Source organism: Balaenoptera ricei, chromosome 11, assembly GCF_028023285.1.
Source record: "Balaenoptera ricei isolate mBalRic1 chromosome 11, mBalRic1.hap2, whole genome shotgun sequence".
Lineage (NCBI taxonomy): Eukaryota > Metazoa > Chordata > Mammalia > Artiodactyla > Balaenopteridae > Balaenoptera > Balaenoptera ricei.
This window is the reverse complement of record NC_082649.1, coordinates 74418457-74434744: the sequence shown is the minus strand read 5'-3', so window position 1 is coordinate 74434744 and position 16288 is coordinate 74418457. Positions and strand designations below refer to the sequence as shown.

The 16288-nt window shown below is 42.5% G+C and overlaps 1 protein-coding gene across 5 annotated transcripts in view; it reads left to right on the top strand.

Moving 5' to 3' along the window:
- The window catches only part of ARHGEF3 (Rho guanine nucleotide exchange factor 3), a 309373-nt gene that overhangs the window by 271192 nt on the left and 21893 nt on the right, over nt 1-16288 (top strand). For all 5 annotated transcript variants that reach the window (XM_059939953.1, XM_059939957.1, XM_059939952.1 and 2 more), the window contains 2 exons: nt 12416-12586; nt 15246-15308. In XM_059939953.1, coding sequence (XP_059795936.1) covers nt 12416-12586; nt 15246-15308 — 234 coding nt within the window. The remainder of the gene's footprint in view (nt 1-12415; nt 12587-15245; nt 15309-16288) is intronic.

The window sequence follows — 16288 nt, the reverse complement described above, 5'->3', positions numbered from 1 at the left end:
ACCACAGCCCAGCCCCGACTCAAAGCACAATGCTTTAAGGTCTTCCATTGTCATACCTTCAAAATCTTTCCTTTGGCTTCCCAGGCAACTTTTATTTCTTTTCTCCTGTTTCTGCCCTACACAGATCCCACACAGGGAACACTGCAGGAAATATTTGATCACCTTGCAAATTTGCATTGACCTAGAGAACTGGGACAGAAGGAAATCAAGCCATGTCTGAAATCCAACAGACTGAGGCCAGGCAAAGATGAGAAAGCCAGACGTGAGGGGGGGAAATCTGACAGGTGGAAATTGGTTTCTAAAACCTCAAAAAAATTTTTTGGCAAAATAGTTTTTTATTTACTCGTTTAAAATACGATAAATAGCTAGCTCCAGGTTCCATTTATTGGACAGAAACAACCCGGTAGAAACAGAATAATTATTCATAATGGTTATGCACATGAACATAGAGAGAACTTGAACAATGTCTTTATGCTGTGAGTGTGTCCTTGGTGGGGGGAGTGGTCAGCAAATGGAAATATGTCCCTGAGGTTGTATGCAGAGTTAGACAGCCATGTTTGCAGGATGACCTGCGAAGCACGGAGAATGCCGTCTTGCCCCCATGTATCTCCCTGTAAGTCACCTTGGCACATGCAGTGCAAGTTCTGCAGAATTATTTCCAGTCCTAGCATCCCAATAATTGCCTCCTGACTTTATTGCTTCCTCCCCCAGGTGGAGCGGGATAGGTGTTAATATAGACTGAGGAGCAGGGAGGATTGGCGGGGGGAGGGAGGGAGAGGCCCCAAAGGAGTGCTCAGTAGGCCAACTTCACATCCTTTCCCATTTTGCCTGTGGTGGTCTTGATGCCCATTCTAAGAGGAGAGAAACAGAAAACAAGGAGTACAGCGCTGCCCCAAGCCTCTCGGTAGTCATTCATTCCTTACCCATATGTGTGTATTATTTTTTTCTACTTCCCAAAACAACTCATTGCTGTAATTGAGCAGGTTGCTTCTCTGTGGCAGTATCCCTTGTCCCTGGCTCCTGACACCTTAGAGGCGTACACATCCCTGCGATATCCAGTTAGGTCCCTCAGGTTGGGTTCCTTTTATCATAGGAGGAGAGATGAGTTAGGCCCAAACATGACGCTTTCATCAATAATAGAACACTTAGCAGTCCTTCCTCTGGCTTCCTTGGAGGCCACAGGTTAGCCCAGGAGGATATCGAGAGAGCGCGGGGCTGGCAGCCTCTTCCAAAAAGCTTACGAGCCCAGTCACAAATGTGAGTGGTCCTTGCAGCGGCAGTTCAGCAAGACACTGCGGGACTTGTTCTCTGTGGCCTCCCTGCCCCCCATGCCCCCTGTGGACTGGGGGCTCGGGCCTCAGCACAAAGGCAGCACTTGTGGAGGTCAGAGAGGGAGAGCCGACTGCACGGCGCTCCATCTGCTTGTGAGCAGGGAGGTTAGCGCTGCTGGTAGACGGGAGCACAGAGGTCTAGATCCCTCTGGGCCTATAAATCCCCTCACTGGCCTGCCCAGCTCTGGAAGGGGCTGGCGTGTGCTCACTCCTCATGTGGAGTGACGAAGGCGAGCTGCCTCGGCCGGTCGCTCGCTGAGTCCACCTCCCCGTCACGGCCGTGCGGCTGGGGGACTCGTTTAGGCCGAGTCCAGGGCGTGCTACGGGATGCCGGGTTCCTTGCACCGTAACTGAGCCCTGCGTTCTCTTTGAACATGAACTGTATTTCTTTTCCATTATAAAGTGTATGTTCATTACGGAAAAATACAGAAAAGAGGAAAGAGAAAGATTCCACTCCCAAACAACCCCTGTTAATATTTTATAACTTCCTTTCAGTGTTATTCTAGGTCTATCTATGAAACTTACACACTCTGGACCTAATTTGGTGTTACAGTCTTTCCAGCCTTATCTTTGTGTTTTCTGTTTACCTTTGGATTTAAACCTCCCCCCCGTGGCCCCCACGGACTGTGGATGATCAGTTTTTCTTGTATCTCTATTGGTCTTGGCCTCACATATTTCCAAGTTACGCAGTTAGGTGTATAAAGGTTCCTCTTCATCATTGTTACACTCTCTTGAGGGAATTGTACCTTTTATTAAAATTAAATATTTCTATTTATTTCTTTTAATGCTTTCTGTCTTGGATTTTATTTTGTCTTTTCTTTTTTTTGCATTTTACCTGGTGTATCTTGTTTATCTCTTTTATTTTCATCCTCCCTTTGTCATTTAGCTGGATGAAAGTTTTATTATGCCTTAAGGGAAGTGTTATATCACACTTATTCTTGGAAAATATTTTAATGGACTGAGTATATATTATTCCAACATGATGTGATTTATTTTATATAACCAGTCTCCTATTAATGGTTGTAAATATTTTAATATTATTAAATAACTCTGTGTTGAATTTTTTTTATGACATTTGTCCTATTGTTTTTTTTTTTTTTACAGTAAGGCTAGATTTTAAAACTATTTGTATTGATTATCTGAACATCAAAAGGCCAGGCTATTCTTAGTACACACTCACACAATTCAATCAGTTTATTGGCTGTATTTGTCTTTAAACTACATCACAGGTATCGTTCTAAAGAATGTATTTATCTTCAATATAATCTTTTTTTTTTAATTTATTTTATTTATTTATTTTTGGCTGCATTGGGTCTTCATTGCTGCACATGGGCTTTCTCTAGTTGTGGCGAGCGGGGGCTACTCTTCATTGCGGTGTGCAGGCTTCTCATTGCAGTGGCTTCTCTTGTTGCAGAACACAGGCTCTAGGCGCGAGGGCTTCAGTAGTTGTGGCACGCAGGCTCAGTAGTTGTGGCGCATGGGCTTAGTTGCTCCACAGCACGTGGGATACTCCAGACCAGGGCTCGAACTTGTGTCCACTGCATTGGCAGGCGGATTCTTAACCGCTGCACCACCAGGGAAGCCCTTATTAGTTTTTTTTTAATTACCCACAATCCTCTTCATAGTTGCATTTTACAGTTAATCACCTTGAACTTGTTGACTTCCTCAATCAACTCTTCTGACCATAATGAATTTTTAAACTTTGTATTATGGAAAATTCCAAACACACAGCAGAATAGCAGTATACCATGAATGCTCATATGCACACAATCTCTAGGCCTCTCCTGGAACTGTTGAAACTACTTCAAAAGCACTTACTGTTGGGATGAAACATCTCGCAGGTAAATCTCATCTTTGGAGGACTTAACGGGTAATCAAGTGGGAAACTCAGGATGGCAGGAGAAACCCCAAACTCAAAACAGGTGTCTTCTGGGCCCCTGCCACAATTCCTTCCGGAGGATTCAGTGTTAATTGTTTGTACTCGGCCATCAGCCTCTTGAGCGCCATCCCCGCCATTGCCCGGCTCGCCTCCTCAGTGCTTGTCCCTCCCGCCCAACCTGTCCTATTTTTTAAAAATACCTCCTATTGGGCTTTCTTTTCTGATTATATAACATCATTTTTAAAAATGAAAAATATAGAGAAGCACAGGAAAGGGAATAAAAGTTCTTGTAATCCCATCTTCCCATCACCAAAAAACTTCTATTAACATTTTGGTATCTACTCAGGCAATCTTTTCTTTTACTATATACTTGTGTGAGTATTTTTTAAAAACAAAATTGTAATCATACTATTTTTTAACTTGCTTTTGTCTTAACAGTATAAAATAACCTTACAGTATAAAGACATTTTCATGTCATTAAATATTTTTCATGATCTCAATTCTTAATGGGTTCATATAGTATTTTGTCAAAAGGATGTATGTTTATTTAATCACCCTTCTATTGTTGAATACTTAAATTGTTTGCATTTTTCCACCATTATAGATAGTACTGCTTTAAACATCCTGATCACAAATCTTGTATATGTCTTTATTTTTTCTTTCCTTACATTATATTGCCAGAAGTGGAATTCTGGTCAAAGCGTGTAAACACCAAGCCATCTGATAGCACTAGTGTTAGGCCTCTACTTTTTTTTTTTTTTTTAATTGGAGTATAGTTGATTTACAATGTTGTGTTAGTTTCAGGTGTACAGCAAAGTGATTCAGCTATACGTATACATATATCCATTCTTTTTTAGATTCTTTTCCCAAATAGGTCATTACAAAATATTGAGTAGAGTTCCCTGTGCTGTACAGTAGGTACTTGTTGATTATCTATCTTATATATAGTAATGTGTACATATATGTTTATCCCAAACTCCTAATTTATCCTGCACCCCCACACGTTTTCCCTTTGGTAACCATAAGTTTGTTTTTGAAGTCTGTGAGTCTGTTTCTGTTTTGTAAATAAGTTCATTTGTATCATTTTTTTAGATTCTACCTATAAGTGATATCATATGATATTTGTCTTTTTCTGTCTGACTTCACTTAGTATGATAATCTCTAGATCCATCCATGTTGCTGCAAATGTCATTATTTCGTTCTTTTTACAGCTGAGTAATATTCCATTGTATATATGTACCACAACTTCTTTATCCATTCCTCTGTCGATGGACCTTTAGGTTGCTTCCATGTCTTGGCTATTGTAAATTGTGCTGCAGTGAACGTTGTGGTGAATGTATCTTTTCAAATTATGGTTTTCTCTGGGTGTATGCCCAGGAGTGGGATTGCTGGCTCATACAGTTGTTCTATTTTTAGTTCCCACCAGCAGTGTAGGAGGGTTCCCTTTACTCCACCCCTTTCCAGCGTTTATTGTTTGTAGACTTTTTCATGATGGCCGTTCTGACTGGTATGAGGTGATACTTCATTGTAGTTTCGGTTTGCGTTTCTCTGATAATTAGTGATGTTGAGCATCAGGCCTCTACTTTTGATATGTATCTGTCTTGGACAGAATTGCTTCTTTGTGTTCTTACATCCTAATTCTAGACTCATAGTCACATTTCTCCCTCTCTTTGGGCAAGGGTGCAAGGGTTTGTGTTGGGCCTGGAATGGCTCAGAGATGATGAGGATGAAGGGGAGAGAGGACATTTCAGGTTTGAGGAAGGAGTGTGGAAAGACTGATGCCATCTAGATCTGAGAAGTAAGTAGGAAGAGTACCAGCATATGTGCTTAATCTCCATGGGCTGGCAACCATGATTTTCTTCTCCAAGGACCTCAAATATCACCCCTTGATCCAAGGTCATATACTTTCTACAGCTGATAAAATCTTTGGTCCTAAGTTATTTGGCAGATGTGGAGAATGAGCTCAAGGAGTAGAGGTGTGTGTGTGTGTGTGTGTGTGTTGGGGGAAGCAACCAGAAACTGTACTTATTGCCTGTCTGGAAGGTAAGGATGTAGTTGAGGAGTAACCTGTATTCCGTGTTAAAAGGAACTCCTGATTTTCTGCTGTTCTTTACTAGCCCTGCAATAATAATTAAACTGTTGTAATAGTTGACTATTGCAATTTAAAGCTTGTCATTTTAAATTTAGTACTAACATCTTTCATTAGTTCAGTATTTATAGCATCTTTACTATTCCTGCAATAATAATTAGACTGTTGTAATAGTTGACTATTGCAATTTAAAGCTTGTCATTTTAAATTTAGTACTAACATCTTTCATTAGTTCAGTATTTACAGCAAGCCAAGCTCTGTGCAAGGTCCTTTATGTTCGTGGCCTCATTCACAACTCTGCAGGGTAGAATTCATCACCACTTTATAGGGAAAAAACCTATTGTGTGCTTTGCTGCACAATAGCCAGGACATGGAAGCAACCTAAATGTCCATCGACAGATGAATGGATAAAGAAGATGTGGCACATATATACAATGAAATATTACTCAGCCATAAAAAGAAATGAAATTGAGTTACTTGTAGTGAGGTGGATGGACCTAGAGTCTGTCATACAGAGTGAAGTAAGTCAATCCATTCAATAGTAAGCTATCTGCTACAAAATAGCAAGGGTAAATGTAGAGAATTTCCCTGGCTTGAACTCTTTATTGGAGCATGTTATCTTTGGCCATAGAGACCTTCTGTTTTGGGAAAAGGACAAGGGAGCACCCCACGGAACAGGCAGCATTAACAAACCAAATCTTCCATCATGCCTAACATGCTGGGTTTACATTTCCTCTGACACGTGTAAAGGGGCCCCCTTTTCCCACCTACAGCATCTTTTCCATATATCCAGTTCAGGCATAAACATGAGCACCCATTTCCTAAATCTGCAGTATCTGTGCCTGCTATGGCCATTGTTATTTTAGCTGCCAGTAATTATGAGCTTTGGGCTTTTGACTCATTTTCTGGCCCAGATTCCCTCATGGAAACTCTTGCTTGTCCTGGAACATTTTTCAGTCCAGGCCCAGAATCCCCATAACTAGGGGCACCTATGTACATGATTCTGTTTTGAATCCAGTCCCTTCCAAGCTGGGTCCCTTACTTTGAAGTGAGCCTCTCCTTGTCACCGTGAACCAGTATTTCTCACGCCAGGGGACATTCAGCAGCATCTGCGGATGTGTTGGTTGTCACAGCTTGGGGTGGGGGGACACTACTGTCATCTAGTGGTTAGAGGTGAGGATAATATTAAACATCCTTCAATGCACAGGACAGCCCTTCACAACAAAGAATATGCTGGTCCAAAACGTTAGTGGTGGCAAGGCTGAGATTCCCTATCATAGACTGAGAAGTAGCCTGAGACTCATCTATTTGGGCACATGCATTCCAACACATTTTAAATTTTACCCTAGAGGAAGCAGGGTAGGATATTGGTTAAAAATTGCAAGGGGAGGCTTCCCTGGTGGCATAGTGGTTAAGAATCCGCCTGCCAATGCAGGAGACACGGGTTCGAGCCCTGGTCCAGGAAGATCCCACGTGCCACAGAGCAACTAAGCCCGTGCGCCACAACTACTGAGCCTGCGCTCTAGAGCCCACGAGCCACAACTACTGAGCCCTCGTGCCACAACTACTGAAGCCCGTGCGCCTAGAGCCCGTGCTCAGCAACAAGAGAAGCCACTGCAATGAGAAGCCCGCGCACCGCAATGAAGAGTAGCCCCCGCTCGCCGCAACTAGAGAAAGCCCGCGCGCAGCAACGAAGACCCAACGCAGCCAAAAATAAAATTAATTAATTAAAAAAAAAAGCATATAAAAAAAAAATTGCAAGGGGTGGGGAGAGTTGGACTCAAATAGACCAGACGTGGATTGTCATCCTGAGTTCACCATTGACCTGGGTTTAAATTCTGGAGCACCATTCATTAGCTGCATGACCTTCAGCAAAGAATCACCCTCTCTGAGCCTCAAGTTTCCTCATCTATAAAAAAAGAGTAGGAATCCTCACCTCTTGGGCATAGCAGGGCTCTAAAGCCCCACTCACAGAGCCCAGCACATACAAGCAACGACATTCATTCATTAAGCAAAATTGTTGAGGTCCTACCATGTGCCAGTGTTGATGAATCCATCAGTGAACAGAACAAATAGACATCATTGTCTTCAAGGAGCTTACCTTCTATTGGGAGGAAACAGACATGTCAGAAACAAACCGGTCAATGGTATCACACAGCACATGGTGAAAGAGAGCCAGAGCAGGGGGATGGGCAGTGGCAGGGGCACTGGAAGGGATGCGGCTGTTCTCCTCTCTCTCAAGGCATTCCTCTTCTTTGGGTTTTTCCTCCTAGCAGTAGTCGCTTTTTCTCCGCTAGCTCCCATCCCCTCATCTACCTGTGGCCAGCTGTGCTGATGACTGGGAGGGGTGCAGGTGTGGTGTGTGGCCAGCACTGTCATGAACAACCCCCCATGGCTTGGGCCTGGTTGGCTGTGAGCTGTCTCCAGGGCCAGCCAGCTCCTAACCACACCTCTGTCCAGCATTCTTTATTTCTTTGGGATTCTTCCTTTCAGCATCCTTCCCCTTTCTAAGTGGAGTTTTAAAAAGACGAAATGTTTGTTTTAATCCATCCAAATTAAAGGTGTAAATCTGAGGTTTGATTGGTCCAAGAGCCACTCAGTCATTATTCCTAAAACTGAGCAAATGCATTCCTTCTTCTTTTTTTTTTTAAAGATGTTTTCTGGCTTTATTCATTTATTTATTTATTTATGGCTGTGTTGGGTCTTCATTTCTGTGCGAGGGCTTTCTCTAGTTGCGGCAAGCGGGGGCCACTCTTCATCGCGGTGCGCGGGCCTCTCACTATCGCGGCCTCTCTTGTTGCGGAACACAGGATCCAGATGCGCAGGCTCAGTAGCTGTGGCTCACGGGCCTAGTTGCTCCGCGGCATGTGGGATCTTCCCAGACCAGGGCTCGAACCCGTGTCCCCTGCATTGGCAGGCAGATTCTCAACCACTGCGCCACCAGGAAAGCCCAACATTCCCTCTTCTTAACTGGACTCAAACTCCAAGAAGGCTGAGTCCCATCTGACTGAAACCTCCCTGCGATGCATGATTTGCATGTAAACAGCAGGTACAGTCCCGTAGTAGAAAGAGCTCAGGTTTTGGAGTCAAACAGATCTGGTTTTGAATCCTAGCTGGGGAGATACCTTAGCCTCCCTAGCCTCAGTTTAATCATCAGCCAGATGGGAATAAACTCTCACCTTTCAGGGTGGTTGTGAGGATCAGAGAGAACTCATCAGAAGTACTAAGCATGGGCAAGTATGTACGGCCCCTCTGTGATATACGTGGTGAACTTCATCCCTGTCCCTTCCCCCTTAGTACCCGAGCCCAGCAATCACAAAGGAAAGACAAAACCAGGAATTCTTAGAGATAGAGCTCCCCTAGTATAGCTCACCTCTCTCTTTTTTTCCCCCAAACTGCAACAGGAAAAAAGTCTCCAACTCTGGGAAATTTTTCAATAAAAACATAAAAATATGTTCAATCTTATGTTCGAAACATGAAACTGAAATTAAGATGTATTTGTTCTTCCTATCAGATTGATAATAATATCCTATTGATGAGTGTGTAGAAAAAGGTACTGTCATATACCTTTCTGGAGACTATGAAGTTGAACAGACTATTTGAAGGTCAATTTGCCAGTACTTATCAAATGTTAAGAAGTTGATACTTCTTAGACCAAGGAATTCTACTCAAGGAATCTGCCTTACAGAAATACCAGCATAAATACATAAAGGATGTTCACTAAGGCACTTTTTATAATAGCCAGACACTGGAAACGATTTTAATGTCCATCAGTTGGAGGTTGATTAAATCCATGTGGTCCATCCAGACTATGGGACACTAACTCTGTAGCCATTAAAAAGAATGGGTGGAGGCTCAAGAAGGAGGGGATATGGGGATATACGTATACATATAGCTGATTCACTTTGTTGTACAGTAGAAACTAACACAACATTGTAAAGCAATTATCCTCCAATAAAGATATAAAGAAAAAAAGAATGGGTGACTTAAGAGGTATAAACTACTATATATAAAATAAATAAGCTACAAGGATGTATTGTATAGCACAGGGATTATAGCCAATATTTTATAATAACTATAAATGGAGTATAATCTATAAAATGTTTGAATCACTATGTTGTACACCTGAAACTAATATAATGTCGTAAACCAACTGTACCTCAGTTAAAAAAAAAAGAATGAGTGACTTAGGACAATGGAAATGTTTTTAAGCTAGAGGTAGTGGTTTCACAACACTGTGAACGTACTAAAGGCCGCTGAATTGTTCACTTTCAAAGTGGTTAATTTCATGTTGTGTGAATTTCACCTCCATAAATTATTATTTTTTTTAAGAGTGGGTCTTATATTCTAACATGGAGAGACATGTTGTTGAGTGAAAAGAGAAGACATTCTGTTTTCTGTGAATGTTAGCAAATGCATAGAAAAGGTGTGGAAAGACCTCGAACAAACTTATAGCAGTTACTTCTAGAAGTGTACTTGGGAAAATGAGGGGATTTGTACTTAATTTTATATTTTTTTGTATGAAAATTTAAAGTTAGCCTAAATTACTTTCAAACTGGTGGTGGAGAGGGGGGACACTTGAAGTTGGTCAGGGGCTGACACTGGAACAAAGAAGGCGGTTGATTCTCTCAAGTGAAAGTGGAAAATGTCTTTGATTTTGAATCTTCTTTTTTGTGTTTTCCTCTCTTTCTGCTGTTTAATTCCTGCCCCAGCTGGCATCGGAACCGCAAACTGAGATGAGTGAGTTACTTGGTGACTCACTTTGCTTGTTTTGACCTTTCCGTGCCTGTGGCTAATTGATTTTGAGTGCCGGGGGGGATCTGCAAGCATTAGTCTGGTCACTGTTTATAAAGGCCTGTTTTCAAGAGATCACAGGGATTTGTGAGATACTATCAGTAAACTGCATTTGGAGCAAGTACTTTCTTGACCCTCACAGGGCTGGTCCAGCGATCATGAGCTCGTTAATGAGCCCAGGAGCTCACAGGTGCCTAGGCCAGCCTGAGGAACTGTGTTACTGCTTGCAAACAGAGCTCACTTCCTGCTTCCAGAAGGTTGTGGTGATACCCTGAAGCCCCTTAGACCGAGGGGCAGTTTCTTTTTACGTTTTTCATTTATTCATTTTTCTTGAATTATACAAATTTGTAAACTAGGGTGAAAATTACCTATAATGTCATCAGGCAAAAACAATAGATTTTGTGCCATTCCCTTGGTATCTTTGCTCATGTGCATTTTTTCATGATTATAAAGTGTTCATATACAGATTTTAATCCTAATTTTATTTTAACTTACAAAGGAAGGATTTTTACCTGTTAAAAGTATCTCAGAATTGTCTTAATGGCTAGATAACATCCTATCAAGCAGATGAATTATAACTTGTTTAACAACGCCCTTATGTTGAATAGTTCTTTTAAAATTTTCTTTACTTTCTTAAACTTTATGGTTGAATCTCAAAATATTTGGAAGCTACCTTATAATGTCTCAGAGATGATGGCTCATATGTCACATGCAAAGTCAGTTCCTGCCCTCAGGAAGTTTGTAATTCAGAGCAGGTGACCAATAAGTATAATAAAATCTGATCATCACTATATCAGAGAGGTGTCCAAATTGTTCTGGGAAAGGATGGGAGAACACTGGTAAAGGCTTCCTAGAGGAGGCATTTGAGTTATATCCCAAGGACAGTTAGGAGTTAGCCAGCAAGGCAACGAAAGAAAAGCATTCCAGGAAAAGAAGACTGCTTGAAGGAAGCAGAGCAAATGGCAAAGCATGGTACATTTAGGGAATGGCAGATAGCCTAGTAGGGCTGGAGAATAGGAGGCTCATGGGTGAGTGGCAGGAGATGATTCTAGATAGATAGACTGTGGTCAGATTACAAGAGGACTTCTGTGCCAAAATAAGGAGTTGGAACTTCACATTGAAGGCCATAGACATGTGGCCACAGCCATGGCAGGGAACACTTGCTAAATAAGAATGTGGCTTTTCAGCACAGCAACACCTCTTTGCTTTGGCAGTTTCTAGTAAGTGTGTTGAAATCATCTAGGACGAAGGCTGAAAATGATGCATTCAGCTTTCTTCTTGATCATTTGTATTTGTCAAGAGAAAGCACTGTGGTAGCATGTTTCAGCCACAGGGAAGGACTTTGGATGATTAGACCACCCCAAAGTCTACCAGGACCTCTTTGTAAAATAAGAACATAACTCGGGACAGGCATCATTTGATGCCAAGATGGTAACTGACAGAGAGAACCACAACTGAGGCGAATGTAAGCAGAAAGAGGAATGTATCAATATTAGCCCTTAGTCTTAGTGGCTCTTCCTGGCTTCAAGCACACTGAGATCCTGGGGCTGAGTGTGGGTAGAGCTTGCTGCTTCCCTCCTTCCCTCCCTCGGACTCTCTCTCCATCCCTCATTCTTTGTGTCCCTTTATTCTCTCCTATAGCAGACACACTCTTCTGTGTGAACAGAGAGAGTTGCTTCAAGAAACTCCTGCTTATATTATTTCGTGAGCTTACAATCCCAAAGGAAAAAGCTTCTGCTCTTTCTCCCATGAAGCACACAGCAAATTTCAGGGAATCGCGTGTCCCTCTCTGAACCAGGGTGGTGGAGTACTCTGATTGGTCAGGTCTGGGGGAGCCCGCCCAAACTACGTGAGAGGGGATACCCAAGGAGAGTGGGCAGTGTTCCCAGAAGGAGGAGGAGAGTAGGAGTACTGGCCAGATGTTCTTTTTGCTTTTTTTTTTTTTTAAGGACATCCACTACTGTTAACCTTTGTTGTTCTCAAGAGCAGAGGTGTCCACGGGAAAAAAGTAGAGCTCATCGCTTGTCTGAGAGCCGCCTTTGCGCATGCATTTGACCTGAAATGTTCTTGTGCTGTGGTACACTTGGTTATCCTGGTCTCGCAGAACGGATACTCCCTTCATGTCTCTGAAAGCGGCCCCTTGCCCGATTTTCCTTAGCACGTAGGTGCAAGACAATGCCCTACTTCCCACAGGCCTTGTGGCATTGTCCTCTCTTTCTTGCAAATGTCTGATTTATGTTCTGTCAGTAACAGGAAGCCACTCAAACGATCCACCCAGCCCTGCTGCTGCCCCCGTGACGGTTTGTTTTTCTCATTGTTCAGCGCTCCATCAGCTTCCGCAGCGAGAGCCGCCCTGACCTCCTCGCCCCCAGACCCTGGTCCAGAAATGCCGCCCCCTCGAGCACGAAGCGGAGAGACAGCAAGCTGTGGAGTGAGACCTTCGACGTGTGCGTCAATCAGATGCTCACGTCCAAGGAAATCAAACGTCAGGAGGTAGGCTGGGACCCCCGGAGTTGCCCGTGTGTCTAGAACAAGGCACACTGCAGGCGAGAGCCAAGCTGGGGACTACACCGCGGTCTCCAAGTCAGTTCTTCACTGCATTGATAGAAGGACGACAAATGGGGATGTCAGACCTTGTAAGGAGCTGAGAAACCAGCATCCAGCTGGGTGGGTGCGGCCCTGACTTTTAAAAGAAACTGATGTGGGGAAAAAAAAAAAAAGAAACTGATGTGAAAATCTGAATTTACAAAGAAGATGAATCAGGAAGTGTCTGTTTAGGACCATAGAGTTCACAGAAATAATCATTTTAGTTATATTTTAATAGCAGCTTCTAGAATATTTTAAAATATTCAGTTTATGAAACTTTGATCCAGTTTTGTGGAAAACTTTAATATGGAATGCAGTTAATTTCATTCCCTGTAAATTTTCTGTATCAGTAGCCTAGATGGCTATGATAATACTGCTTTATAGAGAACTTGTCATGTGCCAGGCTGTGCTAAACACTTCAAAGGTGCATCATCTAATGAAATCCTTGGAATATCTATTTTAGTGGAGAACCTGACACTGGCAAAAGGAGTACTTGAAAACTTTCTAGGTTTTTGACTCCGCAATTCTCTTCTAGGACTTTATCTGCCAGGCACACTTGTACACAGATGAAAAGATGCACGTGTAAGGTTATTCATCACAGTAATGCTTACAATAGTGCCAGAAAGAACCTGAACATCTATTACTAGGTCCTGGTTCCATAGTGAATGTCCATATATTCTGTAAATATAGAAACACGAGAAGTGATGATATGTACGTATGGCTAAGTGAATAAAGCAAGGCACAAAGTAGGGTGGTATAGTATGCTACCATTTATGTAAAAAAAGTAAAAATGATTGTGTGTGTGTGCGTGCTCACATATTTGCTTATAGACGCATAAAATATTTCTGAAAGGACGTATAAGGAGCTGGTAACATTGTTGCTTCCTGAGAGGGTAACTGGGTGGTGGGAAGGAGGAGGTGAGAGGGAAGTTTTCACCGTGTGCCCATTCCTACACTATAAATTTTGAACCATGTCAATGTTTGTCTATTAAAAAATGAATAATTTTAAAATAATATGTACACTGAAAAAATCATTTGCAGAAATATGGCAGAGTCTTAACAGTGGTTAACAAATGGTATTGTGAATAATTTAAAATTTTCCTCTTTATACTTTTCTGTGTAATAGTGTGCATATATAACTTGTACGGTGGGAAGGAAGGAAGGAGGGGAGGATTGATTCTGCAGATGAGGAGATTACTAAGGTACAGTGAACACGAGGTCACCCACCTAGAAAGTTACAGAGCTTGAGCTGGGAACCAAATCCCATGGTCTTCACAGTGACACTGTGCTGCCCACCGCCCTCCACAGACACCTGACTGTGGTGTATCCCAGTATGGGGTTCTATGGTTTTCCTCTCTTGGGGGCCACATTGAGCTCTGGTAAAACAGACATACAAGGAAATCTGAGGAAGGTCCAAGTAAAAATATTTAATTGTATTGCAACCCCCCATGTCCTGGTTTTGATAATGCTCTCTAGTTATGTAAGATGCCACCATTGGAGGAAGCTGAGTAATGGCTATACAGGGCCTCTCTGTATTATTTTTGTAACTTCTCATGTGAGTCTAATTATTTCAAAATAAAAGGTTAAACAAAGTAGAGTACCCGGAGGGCATGACATGGAAGCTTTACTGGGCCTTGAGAGGGGTCACCATGCACTGGCCTCCAGCGCAGTGTTCTGCCTCTGCCCGCTGGGCCAGGGAGCACATTCATTGTCCTGCTCTCCACCAACCCCAGGGATGGAGGTGTTCTCCAAGCCTGCTCACCTCTTCCCTCTGGTCTGAAAGAAACGTAGTAGTCACCACAGGCATGTAGTTCTTTAATAATGTAAAGTTTGCCAACAGTTGAGACTCTCAGATGAGAGTGAAAGACTGTTCTGCACATCATAGCTCTTAAATTATGATGGCTTAATAGAAGCAAATCAGTGTGTCCACTTACACACTCTTGCACACAGCCAGCTCCTGTAACTTTATTTATTGTGCAGTGCGGGGCCAAGAAGTAAGTTAGAATGAATTAACTTCACCAGACACCTAGAGTGATAAAATATTGGATTCTTCTTGCAATGCAGCCTAAAGACAAGTGGCTGATGGGAATAAAGCTTTCTGTTGAGATTTACCTTCTGTTGAATAGAAGGAAGACAAATTGTGATGGCCCAATTAATAATAATTCCATGTCCATCACTGAGAACAGACCCCGAATCATTTATTATGATTGCCACTGACAAAAGAGACATGGAATCCATGGCTCAAACTCTAATTATTTTACCTAAAATAGTTCCATCTTGTTCAGCTGCATCACAATTCTGTAAATGAAATATGACTTGTTGGATTAGAAACATATGTGGAAACTCTTTCTCCCACAAACAAATAGGCACATTACACAGAAGTTTTGCAAAATCTTTTCTTTGTAGGTTTTAGCCACTAGATGCAATTGGTTCGGGTCAATTTAACTTCTTAAGAATCCTTTAAAAATCCTTAAGAAATAAGTAGATTTGGGGCTTTGAGCATCAGTTGAATTTGGTCTCGAAAATGAAAGGAAAGTTCAGTAAATGTGTTTTATCTTTCCTTGCAGGCGATCTTTGAGCTTTCTCAAGGAGAAGAAGATTTAATAGAGGACTTGAAATTGGCAAAAAAGGTACATTCGAATCCAGTGGTCCTTTGAGTCACCTCCTGCTTTTTTCCTCTGAGTAATTTCACAGTTCTAAGATTGTGTTTTATGAGTACTCATTCTATGACTAAGACAGGTCATCAAAAATTGAGAAGAACCTACAAACCAAGTAGTGGGGAAAATGTCTCAAAGCAGGAAGGCTCTAGACCTGGCACCATTAGGGGTTCTCCTCTGCAAGTCTCTAATGCACCGCAAAGAATACTTCAGTTTAATCAGAAGGTATTCATCGGGCCTGGCTTCACATGCATTTCATTGTCCTAGAAGTCTCACACGCAGGTCCCCTTCATCCCTGGGAGAGAGTGTGTAGACATCTGAAACTGGAACCATGTCTTAGAAAGTCATTTGAAGCCCATAAGTGGGTAAAGTGGTTCACTGAGGCAACTGCACACTACCATGTAAGTTAGGGTCTTTTATATGGAAACTTGTTTTTAATCACTTTGTGTGTGGGAAGGGAGAGGAAATTCATGCCTTGTAGTCTGTATAGTCTTGACAACAGCCTTCCTCGAAAACCTTTCCATTCCACTGACCCCCATGGAGGCTAAAATCCAGAATCCTTCATCTGACACTCACAGCCTCCTTGAAAAATCAGAGGGTTGGAAAGATACTTCCCTTCTTTTAAGTGTCCTTAGTCCAACTTTATGCTAATGTCCTTAGTCCAACTTTATCCCATCTGTAGCATTCCTGAGAAATGGCTATCCAAGCTTTTCTTGGAGGCAGCCAAGAAACTGAGTTTTGGGCAGGGCTGAGGAGGAGGAAGATGGGGAGGACAAAGAAGGCATTTAGGGACTTCCCTGGTGGCGCAGTGGTTAAGAATCCGCCTGCCAGTGCAGGGGGACACGGGTTGGAGCCCTGGTCGGGGAAGATCCCATGTGCCACGGAGCAACTAAGCCCGTGCGCCACAACTACTGAGCCTGCGTGCCTAGAGCCCGTGCTCTGCAACAAGAGAA